The sequence below is a fragment of the Balaenoptera acutorostrata genome, chromosome 1 (genome assembly GCF_949987535.1).
Source record: "Balaenoptera acutorostrata chromosome 1, mBalAcu1.1, whole genome shotgun sequence".
Lineage (NCBI taxonomy): Eukaryota > Metazoa > Chordata > Mammalia > Artiodactyla > Balaenopteridae > Balaenoptera > Balaenoptera acutorostrata.
Genome location: NC_080064.1, coordinates 109387380 through 109409097, shown reverse-complemented (window position 1 = coordinate 109409097; position 21718 = coordinate 109387380). Strand labels below are relative to the sequence as shown.

The 21718-nt window shown below is 39.7% G+C and overlaps 1 protein-coding gene across 3 annotated transcripts; it reads left to right on the top strand.

Moving 5' to 3' along the window:
* Positions 1 to 6014: 6014 nt before the first annotated feature.
* Positions 6015 to 21039, top strand: ANP32E (acidic nuclear phosphoprotein 32 family member E). Of its 3 annotated transcripts, XM_007177967.3 has the most exons (7): positions 6017 to 6384; positions 9231 to 9380; positions 9859 to 9981; positions 11380 to 11545; positions 12607 to 12788; positions 17957 to 18011; positions 18677 to 21039. In XM_007177967.3, the coding sequence occupies exons 1-7, from the start codon at positions 6331 to 6333 to the stop codon at positions 18745 to 18747; spliced, it is 801 nt and encodes a 266-aa protein (XP_007178029.1). In that variant the 5' UTR covers positions 6017 to 6330; the 3' UTR covers positions 18748 to 21039. The 3 variants fall into 3 exon arrangements, with proteins under 3 accessions (XP_007178030.1, XP_057414580.1, XP_007178029.1); XM_057558597.1 differs by lacking the exon at positions 9231 to 9380 and having other exon boundaries at positions 6016 to 6384; XM_007177968.3 differs by lacking the exons at positions 11380 to 11545; positions 17957 to 18011; positions 18677 to 21039 and having other exon boundaries at positions 6015 to 6384; positions 12607 to 12771.
* Positions 21040 to 21718: the final 679 nt, after the last annotated feature.

The window sequence follows — 21718 nt, the reverse complement described above, 5'->3', positions numbered from 1 at the left end:
TCTGCAATGAGAAGCCACTGCAATGAGAAGCCCACGCACTGCAATGAAGAGTAGCCCCCGCTCGCTGCAACTGGAGAAAGCCTGCGCGCAGCAGCGAAGACCCAACACAGCCAAAAAAACCAAAAAAAGCAAAAAAACCCCACAACAACAACCATGCTGGGAACTCCCTGGTGGTCCAGTGGTTAGGACTTGGTGCTTTCACTGCTGGGCCCAAGTTCAGTCCCTGGTCGGGGAACTAAGATCCTGCAAGCCATGCGACATGGCCGGAAAAAAACAAAACCAAAACCATGCTTTATTTACTTCAGATTCTGAAATTTGGGCAGGGCATGGTAGAATGGCTCATCTCTACTCCACATGATGTTGGCTGGGACAGCTTGACAAGGGCTGGACGATCCAAGATGGCTTCACTCACATGGCTGGGGCCTCCACTGGGGTGGCTGGGACAGCTTGGTGGATGTCTGGGCTCTCTCTCTCTTTATAGTCTCTCATCCTCTAGGGCCTCTCTCTAAATATGGCCTCTCTCTCCAGCAGCCTAGTTGAACTTCTTTATTTGAGAACTGATCCCTATGAGAGGAAAAACAGAAAAATACCTGTCCTCTTAAGGGCTAGGCCCAGAACTTGCACAGTGTTATTTCCACTACATTCTATTGGTGAAAGCAAATCACAAGGCTATCCCAGATTCAATGGGAGGGCAAATACACTCCACTTCTTGATGGGATGAGTGCCATATATGCACAGGGTGGGAGAAATTGTCCATGGCCATTTTTGGAGACAATTTACCCTACCATGTAGCCGTAATAAACTTCAGGGTTTTTTCCTTTGGAAAGGTAGCTCATTTTAGATAGATATAGATATAGATATAGATATAGAGATATATAGCCCTTAACTCTAAGATCCTATACAAACATAACAACTTACTTCGCCTTGGCGGGTGTTGACCTGGAAGCTTTTCACAGAATATTAACACGATGAGCCTGTAGAATTGTTCACATTCTTTGAGTATTGATCATCTATCCTGGTGCCAAGAGGGGCAGTAGTGACCCTGTTGGATGGTTTCTGGGATTTCTCAGAGGTATGGGTAGGAAAAATTTCTCGTGGTTCGAAATCAGGCTGAACTCTGGAGAAAACGCACTGGCACCAGCTTAGTTTTGTCTTGAGACTGCAAATTAACTAGTTTGGAAAAGGGAAAGGTAAAAAGTTAAGAGGAAGAGAAGTTTGCAGTTATCCTTAACTCCTATTACTTATTCCTCAAGAAGGCATCAACCAAACTCTATATTTCCTAATGGAAGTATGAATTTAAACTACCATCTCAGAGATATTTGAGACATAATCAATTACTGAACATGTCTTGAGTGCCCACTGTGTGCTCAGCACTGTGCTAAGGCCTGTGAGTGATGCCAGAGGAAGCCAAGTTACTGACTTGGTTTTTCTCTAGGAAATTCCAATCTGGTTGGGCAAACTTGAATTAGATAACACCTATGAGACGTTGCAAGGCAGCATAGGATAAACACTGAATACATTTAATAAGTCCTAAGGATTCAGAGGGGGTAAAAATCATTTTGGTTAAAGTAGAAGAACAGCATAAGCAAAACTAAAAAGAGTAGAATGACTATCACCAGTACAGAGCAAAAGGGCACTAGTGAGACTTGATCAGAAAAATGTGATCGAGAGGGTTGTTCAAGTTACTATTGCTGTATAACAACTCCGAATTTAGAGGTTTAAATGATCATTTTAAACCTCTAATGATCATTTTATTCTCTCTCGTGGTTTTTGTGGGACAGGAATTGGGGACGGGTTCAGCTGGGTGGTCTGGCTCCGGATTTCTTATGTGGTTGCAATCAGACAGTGGCTGGAGCTGGAAACAGTGGGGCCTGGAGAAACTGAGGGCTGGCTGGGTACCTCTCACCTCTTCATGTAGGCTGGAGGCTTCTCCATGTAGTTTCTCCCATAGGTCAGTTTGGGCTTTCTCAGAGGGTAGCTATGTGGAGAGGGGCTCTGTCACATGTTTGGTTCCCTAGGAACTCAACTGTGAGATGGAAATAGCATTCAGGTTATTTACCGGGGAATGCTCTTGGGACCAATACCTGTGGAAGGGAGGAGAAGGAAGCAGGATTAAGCTGTGGGAGAAACTGAATGGCAATGCAGTCCAACAAAGGCCTCAGTCAACCCCTGGGGGTGCTCTAGAGCTGGGATGAATGAGTCTTGAGTTTGTTTAAGTCAGGGCAAAAGGGCTGGCTGGGCCTTTATACCTCAGTGTTGATCACTCACTGGATGTAGGATGCCCCCAGAAGGAGGTATAACCTTGGGCAAGGCAACTTTCTTCAGCTGAGGCAACCCCTACAAGTACTGACAGCTGAAGGTCATCTTCCGGCAGTACTCCCAGTACTATGGAATAAGTCCTCGTTCCTGAAGGAAAATCTGGGTGGTGCATCACAGTGCTGGCTATAGCCCCAAACAGATCTGTGACTTTCAGTAGAAGGAGTTGGTGCTCTTGTACCCACCTGACACAGAGGCAGTTGGGGAAAAAATACTCCAACCTCAGTCTCCTGCAGACTTCCGATTTCCTGTCAGTGCCCCTCCCCCATGGACCAAATGCAGGAAGTCATAGGACTTGATGCAGTTCATGTGGGTTTTGGGTAGCAGAGCAGGGTGGAGAAGGGTGAAGAGTGGATCTGGAGAGGCAACAGAAGATATTCGGCAGCAGAAGATTAGTTTTTGAACATTAAAGATGTTAAGTTAATAATATCCTGATGCATGCTTCTTATTGGTGCATTAAAGGAATGTTCTGAACCGTCCTCTCATTCATTCCACTCCTCGCTCCTTTGCTCCTGAATCCTTAACCTCACTCTTTATTCTACCATTTAAACCCTGCCTCATTACTTCAGCTTAAAACATGTTTTACTTCACGAGTTTGGCCTTTTTCCTGACTCTATTTCTTTTTTTTTAATTTAAACAAATTAAAAAAAAATTAAAGTATGGTTGATTTACAATGTTGTGTTAGTTTCTGCTGTACAGCAAAGTGATTCAGTTATATATATATATGTATATATTCTTTTATTTATTTATTTATTTATTTATTTGGTTGCGCCAGGTCTTAGTTGTGGCAGGCAGGCTCCTTAGTTGTGGCTCACAGGCTCTTTATTTGTGGCATGCGAACTCTTAGTTGCGGCATGCTTGTGAGATCTAGTTTCCTGACCAGGCATCGAACTCTGGCTCCCTGCATTGGGAGCGTGGTGTCTTAACCACTGAGCCACCAGGGAAGTCCCTATATATATATTCTTTTTCATATTCTTTTCCATTATGGTTTATTATAGGACATTGAATATAGTTCCCTGTGCTATACAATAGGACCTTGTTGTGTATTCATTCTATATATAATAGTTTGCATCTGCTAGTCCCAAACTCCCAATCCATCCCTCCCCCTTGGCAACCACAAGTCTGTTCTCTATGTCTGTGAGTTTGTTTCTGTGTCATAGATAAGTTCATTTGTGTCATATTTTAGCATTCACATATAAGTGATATCAAATGGTATTTGTCTTTTTCTTTATGACTTACTTCACTTAGTATGATAATCTCTAGGTCCAGCCATGTAGCTACAAATGGCATTATTTCATTTTTTTAATGGTATATATATATATATATATATATATATATATATATATATATATACTCACACACACACACACACACACACACACACATACTACATCTTCTTTATCCATTCATCAGTAATGGACATTTGGGTTGTTTCCATATCTGACTGTATTTCATTCTTTTATCCTTCATTTAGCTCCATACACCTGTCTGCTAGCCTGGTAGTATTCTTCTTCATCCAGCCCCTTCCCAGGCACCTTTCTTTCTGTGTACTAGCCCTGTGGGGAATTTTTATTCCCCTGCATCTTATTTATCCTGGCTTCTTGATTAAGACTAGAAAGTTTCAGGGTATTGAGGTAATGGAGATAAGAGGTGATATGAGGGTGGGGACAATGGGTATGGGGGGTAAGGCCCACTTTCGTGGATCCCTGTCTATGCTTACTATGGTGTACTTTGTGCAGTTACTATCCAGTGGTGAAATGAATTCATGGCCTTTCCTCACATTCATTATTTCTAGCCCACTCTCCCATTCTGTCTACTATGTTCTGTTACAAAAGCCCTACCATTTAACTCCCCAAATCATCTCTCCCTTGACATTCTTTGGCTTCCATACATTTTTTTTCACAAATTCACCTCCTTTTCTACCTGCTCCTCAATTTCTTTGACAACTATGGTAGACAACTTAACTTCTCTCTCCTCTTTCCCCTCAACCATGTTTTGCTCTCCTTTGCCTGATAAGTCTTCTTATATACATTCTCTGTGGACATCTTATTTTGTTCTCATGCCCTCAACTATCACTCATATGTGGATGACTCCCAAATCTGAATCTCCCTCCCTGAACTCTCTCTGAGATTCCATTCCAGAATTCCAGACTCTGCAATGGCTCGTGGGATCAGAACACAGGACTTCTTCCTAAGCTGGTACTAAAATGTGCTTCCAGCTTTCTTTGTACCCCTTTTTTCCTTCTCTTGTTTTTTAAACTCTTCCTTGAACTGTTCCTCAGTTCATTTTGGTTCAGTTTTATATCATCTTGGCTTCCTTTGGCCTGTATTCAAACAAACAAACAAACAAACTAAACTAACTCCAAATACCTGCCCCCCCCGCCCCCCCCACCCCGCCATGTCATTTTATACCAAAAGCTCTCCCTCTCCCGCTTTTTCATCTTCATAAAATTTCCTTTTCAGGGAATTCAAAGGAAACACTTGGCAAGGAAAAGACAATCACTATTTTGTTTTCCTTTAAAGTACTTAACATGCCAAATACCAGATATTTACATTTTAAATGTAAGCCTATTTGAGGAGCTGTGTGTCTCGGTATGGGAGGAGGGGTGATGTGGAGTGGTTAGAAATCTGTTAGGAAATCCTAAGGTCTCTAACTTGAGAAACTGGAAAAATAGCAAATAAAACACTCAGCTCTGGGAGAGGTTGTACTAAGTCACCCACTTCCTTCCCCAAATCATCTGGAATTCCTTTGGGTATTTATCCTGAGAAAGGTATAAGGGAATGGAAAGGACAGAATTTAAGCAAGACCTAAGAAAAACTAGACTCTCAAGACAAAATTTTTAAAAATCATTCTTACACCTCTTTTATATTCCACATTGACAGACTTTTAAAAGCACATTTAAACTACAGATTTCCATGGAAACCAACCAAAGGGATTTTAGAAAGGAGAGGCATTGCAGTACCATTTCTATGCGCGTTGATGTCTGATTTTCGTTAGGCCAGCACTGTTTTCCCTCCAACGTCTTAGTGTTTATTACAGCAACAATTACCTCAGTAACAATTCCTCCAGGGTAGTTTTATTTAAAGGTGCCTAACTTATACCTCACCCAACTGCTTTCAAAATCGTTCAGTCCTTCCTGCTGGAAGTTAAACTACCATCTTTATCCCTGCTCTGGTTCTGCACCAGAAGCCTATCTCCAGCAGGACAGTGCCACGAAGGCGTCCTTTTTATGTGATGTGCACGTTGCTGTACACTTTGGCTGCAAAGCAGGAGCTGTGCTTTAAAACCGCCAAGAGCGGGTGGGTGCCGTGTGCTAAATTATCTGTCTCGCAACTTCCACACGTAAGAAGGATGCTTTCTTCCTTCCTTTAACACTAAAAACAGGCAAAACAAAAACAAAAAGAAACCCGACAGGCTTCAAAACCGTCCGATCGCCTAGGGAAAGCGCGCCAATCACACAAAGAAAAGGAGGGGGGCTATTGGGATTCAAAATCATTTCCCCGGGACGAACACCTTCCTGGACCTATCGGAGTTAACTGCGCGCTTGGTCGTAGCCAATAGGCACAGTGTTTCTGGCTCAGGTCCACCCTAAAGACTGATAGACATTTATGTAACCCAGTGGAGTAGTGAGATGCTGAAGAATCAACCAATACATTCGGGAGGTGGGTGGAGTGTAGGCCAGGGGGTTGGCGGTGCCGTGTCATGGAGGCTCAGTCTCCGAGCAGCCATTGAAGGGGAAGGAACTGCGGGTGTGTGTATGTGTGTGCGTGTGAGTGCGCGCGCGACTGTGTGGACAAGGAGGTGGGGGCAGCTGAGTTAGAGTCCCAACTCCTTGGACTCCATTTGCTATTCCCTTCTTTCTCCCCCACACCTATCTGGTGGTGGTGGTGGGCGTTTATATTTGCGTTTCTTTTCATTCATTTCCAAATCTTTTAAAATTTTAGGGTTGGGGGTAGTGGGAAAGGCAGGAAAAGGTAAGGGAGGAGAGTAGTAGCAGAAGAGCAGGAGGAGGACATGGAGATGAAGAAGAGGATTAACCTGGAGTTAAGGGACAGAGCCCCGGAGGAGGTGAGATGACTCAGCCCCCTCCCCTTCCTCACCAGCCCTGTATTCGGAGGATCGGGTTTCTGGGGGTCCTGGTGGGTGTGTGGGGCGGGGTAATGAATTAACCCCCATCTGGGGGCAGGACTGGGGGAAAATATTTAATTTTAACTTTTAAATCATTAAAATCTTTTACTTAAAATGGCGAAGGGTTTAAGTTTCTAGGGGCGTTTTTGTGTGTGCTTGGGGGCTTAGCCCCTTCTCCTCTCCTCGAGTCAGGCGTCCTGGCCTCGTGGAGGCGGGAAGCGGGGTGTTGGGGGCCGCTCGGCCGCTTCGCTCCTCACGTTCCAGCTCCTTGGGGCCGGCGGCGTGGGCGCGATCCCCCAGTCCCACTCGCCTCTGCCGCAGCCATCGTCGCCTGAGAAGTTAGTCCAACTTTTCTGCAGTGCTGCCAACTCTTTTTTTTTGGGCTGGGGGGCGTCTCCGGCCTCGAGTCCCCTGGGCGTTGGACGACGTCGCGCCGGCCGCGGGCTGGGGTCGCTCGCGGAGTCTGCGGACGGCCCACTGCTGGCGGCGCCCACTCCCCCGGGAAGCGGCGCGCGCCGCCCGCCGCCAGGCGGAATCTGGGTCAGCGGCCCGTTCTTCGGCCGCGGGTAAGTTTTGGGACTCGTCGCAGTGACCGGAGGTGGGGAGAGGACACGAGGCTTTATCCCCTTCGTCCCCCCGCGGTGTAACGAAATTCGGCGTGTCGTATCGTGGTGGCTGCAACTCCAATTTTGATCCCTGGAGACGGTTTCACAAAACTCAACAAACGGGTCGTAGAAGTTTCGTGTTTTCAAGATGGGCTCGGCGGAACTAAATGATGCGCTCTCGCTGCTGTCGCCTTAGTTAAAGAGACGGGGTTGGGAGGGGCCACGTGAGGCGGGGTCGTGGTCAACTTTTCGGGGGTCGGGCGGGAGGCGTTTCCGCCTCCTTTTCGCGGGCGCCTCCTCGGCTTCACCCAGCTCTCCCCGCCCGGGCCGGAGTCGCTAGGGGAACGCGGGCTGGGAGGCGACCCCCTTTTTCCTTGGGGAGTCCCCGCCCCTTGTGGGGTTTCCCGTCGGTCGGAGCGGCAGGTCGCGAGAGCGGGGCCCATGGCCAACGAGGAACCTCGCATTTCTGGTCGCAGAGGAAAATGTCTATAGGGTCTTGCTAATTGCGGCCTCTGAAATAAACCCCAGAATTGCAATATAAGGGATATAATTTTTTTCCAGCAGGGGTGGAGGTGGTGCTTGTGCATACCAGCGTGGAGGATGAGTAGGGTTTGTTCGGTGGGCTGTGGCGGCGTGAAGGGTGGGAATCCAAGGTCTTTATGTACTTTTAAAAAAGTCTCTGTTTCGCTGAAATTGGTAGATAGCAGGGAGGAGGAAACAGTCAGTACTATCATCCCACAGATAACTTGAAGTTTCCTAGGGCCTAGTCTTTAGGGGCTTAAGGAAAAAACAAACAAAATCAAAGTTAAAATGCTGTCTCGAAGAAGCACACATTTCGAATACTCTTTTATGTCTTGGGTTGGAAAAGTGGGTTTGCCCCTCCTTCCCCATTCTTATACCTATCCTATCCCTAGTAATTTCCTTGCCAGTTTTGGGGAGTGCCGGATGTTGCCTTTTTGCAGCCTCTCCTCCTTCCCCTGTGGTGTAATAACGGTCTCCTATTTGTATAGTCCTTTACAGTTTACGAAGCGCTTCTCCTGTTTGTTGTTTCCTCCTTCCGACAGACTTGTAAGGTGGATGGTATTGTTGTAGACTCCAAATTAGCAAACGGAGTCTCAGGGCAGTGAAGTTACTTACTCAAGTGGAAGAACTGGTTTTCTGACACCAAACCTAGTGGCCCTCTCTCCACTCAGCTAGACTAGGAGTCGGAAGACTTACAGTGGAGGCACAGCTCCCTCCGCCACATACTGTGACTGACCCTAGGCAGTCATTCTTACCTTCTGGGCCTTGGCTTCCTCCTCTCTAAACAGATTATGATGCCTTCTTTGCTTCCTGAAATAATTATGTCATGTTCAAATAGAGAAGGTAGCATTCCTTGTTGCTAATTTTTATTTCTCAAAATACCTCAAACATATTTTTGCATTGAGAATGGAGAGCCAGGGTTTCCTGCCTCCCTCTTAAGATTAAGTCCATTTAGTCCCACACCAGGAAGTTTTGTTACAACTCTGACCTAAGAGAGGATCCAGCACCCCCTTCCCAAGACTGGGGAGAAGTCACAAAAATTCTACCAGGGTGGCAGGGAAAAATAACATTTTGTCAAGGATGTGTTGTTCTGGGTGATATTGTTTCGCCTCGATATTAGAACAAATAACATCTGAACGCTGGGCTGTCTCAGAAGGAGCTTTCTAACATTTCTTCATGAAGGGTAACAAGATATTTTTGAGTTATGGTGACATTTATCAACCAAAAGGGGGTTTAATCTGAAAAAGTGAATAAAACAATTTCCTTTCTTCTCCCTGCTGTTTTAGGACTCACTTAAATCCTCTCAGTAGCCTTGGTATCCCCTCATGCATAAGTATATGCCCTGATGTTGACGGTCTTTTTCATGAGGGTCAGAAACTATTTTCACATGGGACCTTTTTCAAAGTCTTATTTTTTATGCAATTAAAATTTTTTTATTAGTGATTTGAAGCAGGCATTGAACTTCTTAGTCCAAGTTTAAATTTTAAAAAGTTAACTTATAATGATGACTTAAGACTGTATTTCAATTTGGGGGGAGAATGAAAAGGATCTATATGAGGGAATTGGTGGTTTTAATATTCACATTTCCAGAGTGTCAGGACCCAGGTCTTTTGCTAAACAGACTGCAAACTAAAGAATCATTCATATTCTCTCTTATAGGTGACAGAGTTGGTCCTTGATAATTGCCTCTGTGTCAATGGGGAAATTGAGGGCCTGAATGATACTTTTAAAAAACTAGAGTTTCTGAGTATGGCTAATGTGGAACTAAGTTCACTGGCCCGGCTGCCCAGCTTAAATAAACTTCGAAAGGTAAGCTGGCACTAGGCGTGAAAGCATCATGATTTTGATGCCGTGGGCTATTATGTATATTTTTTTCCCAAATGAAACAACCATTCTGCCTTTTAATTAGAAGGTTCTAAGTTTCTAGAGGTAAGAAAACGGGTTATGTAGGATTTTGAAATCAGCTGTCATATTACTTTTGGAAATTTAAATTGACTAATGAAATCGCTTATGGCATGAATTTAACATCTACCAAATGTTTTTCTTTGAAACATAAAATCCAACTATTATACAACTGGAACCAAACCTGAGTTAGAAGTCTGTTATATAGAGAGTCTAATATTTTATTTGGCAGTCATAGGTGGGATTTTGGAAATTAAAGACTGTGACAGTCCCTTGAAGCCAGAGAGAATGACAATTGTTTTCTTTAAATTGATACATTTGAGAAATCTTTGATTTGTCCTAAGCCTTCACCATTCTTTGTTTTCTCCCCATGTTGAATATGTAGTTGGAACTTAGTGACAATATAATTTCTGGAGGCTTGGAAGTCCTGGCAGAGAAATGTCCAAACCTTACCTACCTCAATTTGAGTGGAAACAAAATCAAAGATCTCAGTACAGTAGAAGCTCTGGTAAGTGGAAAGGTTTGTCTCTGGACTTGCTATTTTTGGTTGAATTTTTCTGAGATTTGCTTGAATTTTATCTTACTGACTTGTATTTATGTCACTCTTTTGAAACTTCTGAATTTCTTATATGTTGTAATCTAGATGATACTGCTTTATTTTCCTTTGGAGTAAAACATTCAGATAAATTTTTTTTTAAATAAATTTATTTACTTTACGATTTTATTTTATTTTTTTTGGCTGCATTGGGTCTTTGTTGCTGCGCACGGGCTTTCTCTACTTGCGGAGAGCGGGGGCTACTCTGCGGTGCGTGGGTTTCTCATTGCGGTGGCTTCTCTTGTTGCGGAGCACAGGCTGTAGGGGGCTCAGTAGTTGTGGCTTGCAGGCTCTAGAGTGCAGGCTCAGTAGTTGTGGCACACGGGCTTAGTTGCTCCGCGGCATGTGGGATCTTCCCAGACCAGGGCTTGAACCTGTGTCCCCTGCATTGGCAGGCGGATTCCTAACCACTGCGCCACCAGGGAAGCCCCAGATAAATTTTTAAATCAGTGAGAAATTTATTTTATCATCAACTTCAGGAGCTGAATATCTGGTTTTAAAATTTCCAATATTTTCTTAAATTCTATTCCTTTTTCGTTCTTCTTGATTATTTTTATTTGCTCCTTTGTTTCCTGGTATGAGGGAAGGAAAAGGAGATGAAGTGAAACTCTGAAAATCGTTGCTCTGATTTTTTAAAAAAAGCTTAGGAGGAGGTTGAAATTGTTGAAAATAAGCTTGACTGTGGATTTAAACTAACCATGTTATTGTTGTTGCCTATTTAGGCAGAGATTCAGTCAACAAAGTATACTGAGTGCATACTATGAGTAAGGCACTAAGCCAGGTGCTAGAGATACAGCAGTTACCAAAACAAAGTTCCTACTCCCGTGGAGTTTACGTGCCAGGGCCTCGTTAAGAGAATTAGCTGTGCTTGATATAATAACCCTTCATTATAAAATTCTAAAAATCCAAAAAATCATTCTCTTGATTTAAAGTTGTATACATGTTCATGAATTAAAAATAAATAGGGCTTCCCTGGTGGCGCTGTGGGTGAGAATCTGCCTGCCAATGCAGGGGACACGGGTTCGAGCCCTGGTCTGGGAAGATCCCACATGCCGCGGAGCAACTAGGCCCGTGAGCCACAATTACTGAGCCTGCCCGTCTGGAGCCTGTGCTCCGCAACAAGAGAGGCCGTGATAGTGAGAGGCTCGCGCACCGCGATGAAGAGTGGCCCCCACTTGCCGCAACTAGAGAAAGCCGTCACACAGAAAGGAAGACCCAACACAGCCATAAATAAATAAATAAAATTAAAAATAAATAAATAACATGAGATTTTAAATCTTGAACGTAATTTTTAACTTTTTACTTTTCCAGCAAAATCTTAAAAATTTGAAGAGTCTTGACTTGTTTAACTGTGAGATCACAAACCTGGAAGATTATAGAGAAAGTATTTTTGAACTGCTACAGCAAATCACGTACTTAGATGGATTTGACCAGGAGGATAATGAAGCACCAGACTCAGAAGAAGAGGATGATGAAGGTAATCATTCTTAATACGCATAAATGTGTCACAGTTATAGCCTCCAGTCTAGCTGGCAAATTAGATTGGGCCTGGGTATTTAGGTGTGGGAAAAAAAAGACGTTAGTAAGACAAAAATTTAAAAACTCATAGCCCTAGTCCTGTATTCGTTCAGATTTCTGATAGCTTTGGGGAATTTAATGATTGTTATAATATTAAGCTCCATGATATTTTATATTTGTGTAAACTTAACCACCACCCAGTAAAAGTGGTAACTTTTAAAATAGTACTAAAAAAAAGAAAGAACCATTCATCACATAATTATCCATACAAGTCACAAAGTAGAAACAACCCAAGTGTCTATCAACTGGTGAATAAACAAAATGTGATAGATCCATACAATGGAATATTATTCAGCCACAAAAATGATTGAAGTACTGATACATGCTACAGTGTGTGAACCTTGAAAACATTCTGCTAAGTGAAAGAAGCCATACTCAAGCCACATATTGTGTGATACCATTTATATGAAATGCCCAGAAGAGGCAAATTCGTAGAGACAGAAAGTAGATTAACGGTTGTCAGGGCTGCGGGAGAGGATGGTGAGTGACTGTTAATGGATATATTTTTTTTTTTTTGGGGGGATGATGGAAATGCTCTAGAGAGTTGAATATACATTTTTGGATAAATGGGTGACTAATAGATCAGATGACAGAAAAGCTGTTGTCAGTAATGGGACACTGTTACTACTGGTTGAAAAGTTTTTCACATGTAAGAAGAAATTTGATAGATAAACAGTGTTATAAAATGATGGAATGATGGACAGGCAGGTTGTGAAGTGTCCACGAAGTAAAATAAACTTTAGTCCATGTAATGTTTTGATGAAAAATCTATACGTTGGGAAAATTTTAATATTTAGACAACATATTTCTCAAACAATAAATGGGATGTTATAAAAGAGAAATCTTAAAAAAAAAAAAAATCACCCTGAGATACTTTCTACCCATTGGCTTATGAGTTTGAGGGGCCAAGGCAAAAACATTTGCCCAGACATTTGCTTATCTTTTAAAATATTTTTAAAGATGGAGATGAAGATGAGGAAGAGGAAGAGGAAGATGAAGCTGGTCCACCTGAAGGATATGAGGAAGAGGAAGAAGAAGAGGAGGATGAGGATGAGGATGAAGATGAAGATGAAGCAGGCTCAGAACTGGGAGAGGGAGAAGAGGAGGTGGGCCTGTCATACTTAATGAAAGAAGAAATTCAGGTGAATAGGCCTTCTTATGTGCACTGAAAATTAACTATTTAGGCATAGGGTTAAGTAATATAAAAAGTAAGTTGTGTAGAAATCTGAGAGTTGTTTCTAACTTGTGTGTGTGTGTCTGCCTGTCTTTTTTCCCACTGCCCCCCAGTTCATATTATATCCAGATAATCATAAACCCTATGATTTTACCTCCTAGATAGCTTTCAAATCCGTTCTTCCCTCAGCAGCCTGGGATAGTGGAAACATTTTACAAATGTTTCTGAGCCTCAGTTTCTGCATTTATAAAACTGAGATTATACCAACTTCATAGGGTCGTTAAGGATTTAACAAACTAATATGTGTAAAGTATCTAGTTGCTGGCACGTTATAGGCACTCATGAAAACTTTCCTTTCCCCTAATTATTTCTTGCTTATGCTTTTCTAGTAGTTTTCTAAATGGTCTCTTTGAGAACAGCGTCACCACTTTGTTGTATCCTCTATAGTGCTTGCCTGTGTAGTCTGCATGCAAATGTGATCATATCAGTAGCCTGCTTGAAACCCTTTAATGTTTCCCTGTTGCCACCAAGACATACAAGGCCCTTCATTATCTAGCCTCTGCTACCTTCTCTAGCTTCATCTCCCTCAATACCAAATTAAATCATCACACGAAGCTATTATTGCCTTTCTGTATACACATTGTTTACTCATCTGAAATGACTTTCTACCCATGCCTTCTAATGAACTTTACTTTCTTTTTTCTCAGGTAAACATAAATGTACTAAAGCATGTAAAGTGGACTGATTTTATGTACAGCTCCATGAAATTTTATATATGTACATACTTGTGTAACTACCACTCAAATCATGCCTCGTGATTCTTATCTTTAAACACTCAACTCTGGCGTTGCCTCATTATTGAAACTTTCTGTAATTTTTAAGAGACAGTCACTCCTTCCTCTGTTACCTTTGAACCTTGATTAGGTGTATGTTGCCTGTAGACACTTTTGTAAAAACTTGTTTATTTGGCCACTTCCTACTAGATAGCTCCTTCAGGGGAGGGCTGTTCATTTTACTATCTCAGCATCCAGTACATTGACTGGGACATAGTAGGTTCACAGGAAATCAGTTGACTTGAACAAATGATCTTTAGTCCCTGGGAGTTTAGATAAGTTATTTTCTTCTAATGTTAAATTATTGAGTTTTGTTTTCATAATTCATAAAGTAATATTTATTATTAAGAATAACATCTCTTATTTAGACTAGAAATTGTATTTTTATTTGTTCTCCTAATGACTTTTACATTAGTTAGATAGACAGTATCACTGATTAATGATGATTTTTCTCTGATACCATTTTTTTAAAAAATTATTTTATTATTTATTTATTTATTTTTGGCAGTGTTGGGTCTTCTTTGCTGCGTGCAGGCTTTCTCTAGTTGCGGTGAGCGGGGGCTGCTCTTCGTTGCTGTGCACGGGCTTCTCATTGCGGTGGCTTCTCTCGTTGTGGAGCATGGGCTCTAGGCGTGCGGGCTTCAGTAGTTGCGGCACGCGGGCTCAGTAGTTGTGGCTCACGGGCTCTAGAGCACACGGGCTCAGTAGTTGTGGCTCACGGGCTCTAGAGCGCAGGCTCAGTAGTTGTGGCGCACCGGCTTAGTTGCTCCACGGCCTGTGGGATCTTCCCGGACCAGGGATTGAACCCGTGTCCCCTGCATTGGCAGGCGGATTCTCAACCACTGCGCCACCAGGGAAGCCCTCTGATACCATTTTAAATATGAAACTAGTGTAGAAAAAATGGGACTTAAACTTGTTTGGGGCTTTTGTGAGTTAGCTTTACAATAGTGAAGAACAGAACTTTTAAGTATTTTAAGTATTCAGGGAGAAAGGCAACCTATTCAGTTTACATCAGCATACAACTTGAATATTTTTCCCCTAAGTTTTAATTTACTTAGTAAAGTAATGGACTTGTTATTTTGCAGTTTGACTTTGTTTTATTTTGTTTGTTTGTTTGTTTGGCTGTGCTGCACTGCTTGCGGGATCTTAGTTCCCTGACCGGGGATCGAACCCATGCCCCCTGCAGTGGAAGCATGGAGTCCTAACCACTGGACCACCAGGGAATTCCCTGCAATTGACTTTTTATTTTCTCTGCCAGTAATTCTTCTTAAATAGTATTAAGTCATTTAAAAATGACCTTCAGCTAACTGCAAATGTTTATGTTTATCATTCCATTGAGTACTGGGAAATATTAACTAAAAATGATGTGGTGGAGTATAGAGCAAACATCTCTAAGATAATACATACAACATTAAGTCAATGTGGTACCCAAGTAGCTGGGACCAGAAGTTTTCAATCATGATGAGATAATTTGGATGTTTTTTAAAATGAAGTCTTGTTTTTATTTTTATTTTTTAAAATAAATTTATTTATTTTATTTTTATGTATTCTGGCTGCATTGGGTCTTTGTTGCTGCACGCTGGCTTTCTCTAGTTGCAGCGAGCAGGGGCTACTCTTTGTTGCAGAGCACGGGCTCTAGAATGCGGGCTCAGTAGTTGTGGCACACGGGCTTAGTTGCTCCGCGGCATGTAGGATCTTCCCAGACCAGGGCTCAAACCCGTGTCCCCTGCATTGGCAGGCGGATTCTTAACCACTGCGCCACCAGGGAAGCCCGAAGCCTTGTTTTTAGAAGCTAAGAGCCAAAGAAACTTCAGAGACTATAAGATTTAAAAAAGAAATTAGAAGGAAGTAGAAATGGTATTTGATTAGTTATGTTTTGTTTGAGTCTTATTTCTATTTCAGCTGCTCTTCAGAGGTAAGGAATTAATATGTATAAAGAAGGACTTATGTATGTGTAGTATACTTCATTAAAAATGGAGATGGGGGCTTTAGAAGAATTGGGAATTATGGTGTTCTTGCACTATTCATAGTACAAATGAGGAAACATTTTATTACCCACTAGTTAGGAACTAAGACCATAATCCTTACAGAGCAAGTCTCTGGTAATCTAATAGATGATATTTTTTTTAAAAAGGCATAAAAACATGAATTGATTAATCATGTTTTGTTTAAAACAAAATCCAGAGAAGTAATTTGCTTTTTAGACTTGGGCTTTTCTAAATTATCATGAATAAATGTGATTAGTATTTCAAGTGGCTTTTAAAAAATTATAAATATTTAAATACCCTCATTTATCATTCCTTACAGATTTGAAATGTTTAAAATGTCCTTTTCTTTCTCCTTCTTTTCCTCTCTCTTTCCCCACTCTTCCATCCCCTCTCTCCTCTACCCCTCTTCTCTTCCTTTCTTTTCTTCTTTAAATGTAAGCCCACACGTTCTCCTGATTTTTACTATAGTTCCTTAGTTTATTTGCTACCCCATCTATTGCTTATGCTCCTGGCAGCTTGGGTGTTCTGGTATGGAATGTTTTAGTGTTTGAATTGACTGTATAAGAATGATTTCTGATATAAGTGTCATGCAGTTTAGTTTCTCAGGGGCTTTAAGCTAAATGCTGAAAACATAGGTTCTGTTTAATATTTCTAGACACAAATAGAGCTGTGGATACTTTGAAAAGTGTGGGTTGTCCAAGTTTTTCCTAACTACCCAGCAGTTCTTAACATTTGCCATTTAAACTATTTTTAAGGAGTAAACTATTTTGGGGTTGGAGGGGGGACCCTAGCTTGATTCCATTTTTTCAAACATATATTGGAACTTAACCGTTTGGAACACAACCAAGCACAAGGCGGTAACTGTAAAAGGTATATGTAACAAAAGACATTTTCTTTGTAGGAGATTATTCAAGCCATTATTCTAATCCTGTTTTCTCTTTTATATTCAGTTCTCTGGTAAGCTTGTTGATCTATTTTCTGAATCCGTAGCAGATTAAAATTGAAATAGTAACTAACTGCAAAAGAGAAGGCATAAAAACTAGGGGAAGATACAACTCAAAGTAGAGGCCAGGGTCATTTTAAAAAGGAGAAAACCATCTTATATATATTAATAGGCTTTGAGAGAATTGGCATATACTAATTAGCGTACTGCTCATGGTCACAATGGTGACTATGACAATTCAAGAAAAAGATTTGTTAGGTTTAGCATAAAATGGTAGAAGTGTGCAATGCACTTTAGAGATTTTATCCCAGTTGGCTAAAGTAAAAAAAAAATGGTTATGATGTTTCAAAGCTATGTTTAAATCTTAGCTATCCAGAACAACTCATTCCACAGGAGTTGTAGATCAAGTTTTATTGTGATTTTTATTGACTTTTGCTATTTTGATGTGTAGATTTTTAGATGTAGAAGGAACTTAGAGATCTTTCTATATGAATACTTTCTTTCATTGATTGGAAAACTAAGGTCCGGAGAGATTAAATGACTTATTCAGCACGTGTAGCTGTGTTCAGGCTAAGATTCAGGTGATCCTTCCTCAGTCTATAAAACAGAAGACTGTGTCTTTGAAATAGTCAAAAGTTACTCTGTCCATTAGCCACCGTGCACATTTGTTTATTTAGTTAAAGTAAAATAAAATTAAAATTCAGTTCCTTATTTGCACTGGTCACATTTCAAATGCTCAGGAGCCACCTGTGGCTAGTGGTTACTGTATTGGACAGCACAGATACAGAACATTTCCATTGTTGCAGAAAGTTCTTTTGAACATTTCTGGTCTCAAACATAACTTGTTTTCACGAAGAAACTAGATTTAGTTGGGTTTTTAAAAAGACCTCTGTAAGTGAGGCAGAGGTTGTCAGAACACAGGATGACCATAGTTTTTGCTCCTGTTGGAATGTATTATTATCAAACAGTGAATAGCCCATGTCATGGCTTATTTATTCTCAAACTGAATTTTTTTTCTTTTAATTGAAGTATAGTTGATTTACAATGTTGTGTTAGTTTCTGGTATATGGCAAAGTGATTCAGTTATACATATATATGTATACATATACATACTCTTTTTCATATTCTTTTTCATTATGGTTTATTGCGGGATATTGAATATAGTTCCCTGTGCTATACAGTAAGACCTTGTTGTTTATCTATTTTATATATAGTAGTTTGTATCTGCTAATCCCAAACTCCTAATTTATCCCTCCGCCACCCCCTTTCCCCTTTGGTAACCGTAAGTTTGTTTTCTATGTCTGTGAGTCTATTTCTGTTTCGAAAATAAGTTCATTTGCATCATATTCAAACTGAATATTTGAATCTCAAGGATGAAGAAGATGATGATGACTATGTTGAAGAAGGGGAAGAAGAAGAAGAAGAGGGTGAGTTACATTAGCCATTCAAAAATCCTAAAAAGCTATTATTCATGGATTTTAAAGAATGAGTCTATAATTCAAATTATCACTGATCTCTTTGATGCTGGTAACATATAATAGAATTCCTTGAAAGGTGTAAAACCTTTTTTAAAGAGGAGTTTTCTCAGGGTATTCATTAATTCCATTTAAAATAAAAAAACAGCTTGTAACATTTATTTTCTAAATAGTAATGAAGAGATAATGGAACCATAAGCTCAATTTATTATTTTCTTAAGGCCTTTCATTTTGGAGGGGGTGAAACCTTATTTATAAGAGAAGAACAGTTGACCTCCAGATAATGCCCGTTTTAGATTTGCTCTCTGCTTCTCTTTACCTAGGCTTTTCAAGAAATTTAAAAATTCACTAACAATTCCAATGATGTCAAGCCCTTGGTTTCTTGATCTGTACTTCATGATTTGGCCACAAGGGTGCATAGCAAGCTGTCATTATTTATGGATTTCTAAGTCTATTAAGGCTGTTTCAATACTGAAATTGAAAGTAATGCAGAGGGGAAACTTAACCTATAATTTTCTTACGCCATTAACTTTTCACTAAGATTCAAAATTCTGTAGCTTAACAAATACTCATTTGTTAAAATTAAGTATTTTACAGTTTTCCTTTTACTCTTTCAGAAGAAGAAGGTGTTCGAGGGGAAAAGAGGAAACGAGATGCTGAAGATGATGGAGAGGAAGAAGATGACTAGATCATTCTAAGACCAGATTCCCTAATGTTCCTGGGTGTGCAATAGAGTGATCACATCTTCTTTGTTTCTTCATGTATGATAGCTATCCCTACAGAAGATAATGTGTAACTTTTTATAGGAAAAGTGTGGTTTTACTATTTTTGCCTTACCATTCCAAATAAGATTAACTAGTCTGTTAATGATCATATTGTATGTAGAGAAAATTTTTCATTGACCCCATTGTGAAATTCCCTAGCAATTTATTTAGAATCTTAATTTTTCTAATTAAAGCTCACTGTGTTAGTCATTTTTAGCATAATTAAAACATGATTGCTTTTACACAGGCGTAATATGGTGCATTTCATTCATAGGGTTTTAAAGTTATTTATAAATTAACTGAAATCACAGTTGGCTGGAATCTGGAACGAAAATAGTCTCTTGAATGATAAGTTGGTTATTTTTTTAGAGGCAACCCAGAGATCTTTAGTTTGAAGGCAGTGACTTTTTTTTTTTGGCTGAGGGTATTTGGGTGCTTTTTTGTCACATGAGTAGCTTGGAAAGTAGGAGCAGAATAGTAAAGGTTCTATTCAACAATATAGTTCATGGCTTTTGTGAAGGCTTCTAAAACCTTTTAAGCCAGGTGACTAAGAAGATTTTAGTTTTCAAGGAAAAATTGCTTATACTGAGTTCAGAGACATGTAGGGGAGCCCTTTCTTCTTCAAGTCGAAGATCATGACCTGCCAACGGTTGTTATTTTGTTTTGTTTTAAGTGTGCATTCTTCGTTTTCCTCTCAGTGTTTCTTTTATGATCACCTCCCTTTCTTGTTTCACTCCCCTCTTCTCAAAAAAGAGTTGGAAAACTTATGGATACCCAAGATGACTTTGTCTTATATCTCAACCACCTTTTCAGACCTGTCTTAGCTTTAAACAAGCTAAGTGAAAGAAATTGAGTATTTTCTGAAATACGAATATTATTATCAATACAGTTTTATGCAACAGACTCTGCTTACTGTAAATCTCTTTCTTGACAAGATGTACAGACTGTATTAGGAGGATGAAGAAAGAAAAGAAGCAGAGGAGGCTCTTGGAAGCAGCATGTGTGTTCCTCAAAAGTCAGAACAATTGCCTGTTGATAATTAATGAGACATTCAAATCAGATTAGCTTCCCAAATGATTTAGATACCACTCTGCAAAGTATTTCTAATTTTCCTGAGTAGAACCTTTAATTATTCTTTCTATAGTTTTAAAGCATTACCAGATATAGCATTTAATTGAAATATACTGGACAGTTGGAAAAATATTTGAAACTAAATCAATATTAAAATTAAGATTTGGTTTCAGGTGGATGTCCATTAAAAATAGAAAAATATTTGGGATAACTGTGAGTGTGTGTTTCCTTATACAGCTACTAAATACAATATTATGAGTAGGCAAGTACATCTCCTTTTTTTGTTGTGGAGGCTCCATGTTCAGGGCAATTGCTTTCTTAATTTTGGCTATCTAAAAATTTTTCCCCCTTTGTTTTGAATATTTGTAAGTTTTTCAAAAGTTAGTATCAGCAAATTAATGGAAGTTATACTTTCGTACTGGGACACATTTAAATTACTGAATATAGTATTGCTTCTTTTTTGGTTTAAAATGTATGACGGGGTTTTAAAGTAAAAAATGATAAAGTTATTTGTGGATAAACTAAAAAAGTTGCATAACTGACTGAAATAAAACTGTTGGGATAAGTTTAGTGGGGGGGTTGGAATCTCCAAAAGGCTAACATTTTACTCCTTTTTAACAATTATAATGCCCTGTTTTAGTCCGTTAAGGGTTCTCATTGCATAGTATGCCAGATTATAAAATACTTATTTTAAAAGTTAAATCTATATATTGACTTTCTTATCAATCATCTTATTGTGCAATCAAAATGAGAGTTCTTTGGTTTGAAAACAACACTTAGAGCCTCCAAAAAACTTTTTAAGACTTACTTAGCTTTGTGGGTGGTATTTTCATGCAAATAAGTAAGGGTGGGTTTTATATTTTGTAGAAGTTTTTGGTCCTATTTTAATGCTCTTTGTATGGCAGTATGTATATAGTGTGTTGAATTCCTCAAAACCCTCCTTAAAAACTTTGAAGTTAATACTTTTGTGCAACTGTGTTTTGAATAAAGCCATGACAGTGTTAAAAACAAACAAAAAAATGCAGTACTCCTGATTATTCTTTTATTATTTCTGACTGTTCTGTGTTTTTTTTTCTGTGACTGCTGTAACTTAAAGTTTTTGAAACTGAATTGCTTCAAATAAATTGAAGATTTGTTGTTAATGATTAGTTTCACTGTATGACATTCATTTTTTGAACACCACCATTGGGGGCTTTGAAGGTCTTTTTAGAAACAGAATCAGCTTGAAAGTTAACATTCAAACGCTTGGATGTGATATGAGGTACTACAATGTAATAGTTTAACTCATCAGCTTACTAACTTTTTTTCCAAAGAGCAGAAAAAATTGATTTTCCTTTTGGAGTTGCAAATTGAGCCAGTACTTTTTGTATTTGGATTTGAAGTAATAACTTATTACCTACAGTTGAAGTAACTATATCTATAGTTAACTAAAGTGATTATAAACCTCTTGTACACCAAATAGTTTTCTAAAATGAGTCCAAAGTCTCCATTAGTACTGTATAATGTTTATCTTCAGAGTCCTTAGGTAATGTAAATATAAATAATTCTTGCATGTTAACCTTGAGTAAATCCAACCTGAATCAAACATTTTTTCTGCTCTCATTTTGGCTTACCTGTGATGAGTGATTTTTTTTTTTTTAAATGTCTGAAACAAGTGATTTTTAAAATGTTTCATTTGTAGACAAGTCTGGAATCTATTTATAAAGTCAAGGCGTAAGTGTAATGTTAAGTAATGTTTTCATGATTGCTTTTCAGTTTAATATCGAAAGGGTATTTTAATTATGGAATTCTACTTCCTGAGAGATGGAAAATATTGAAGTATAT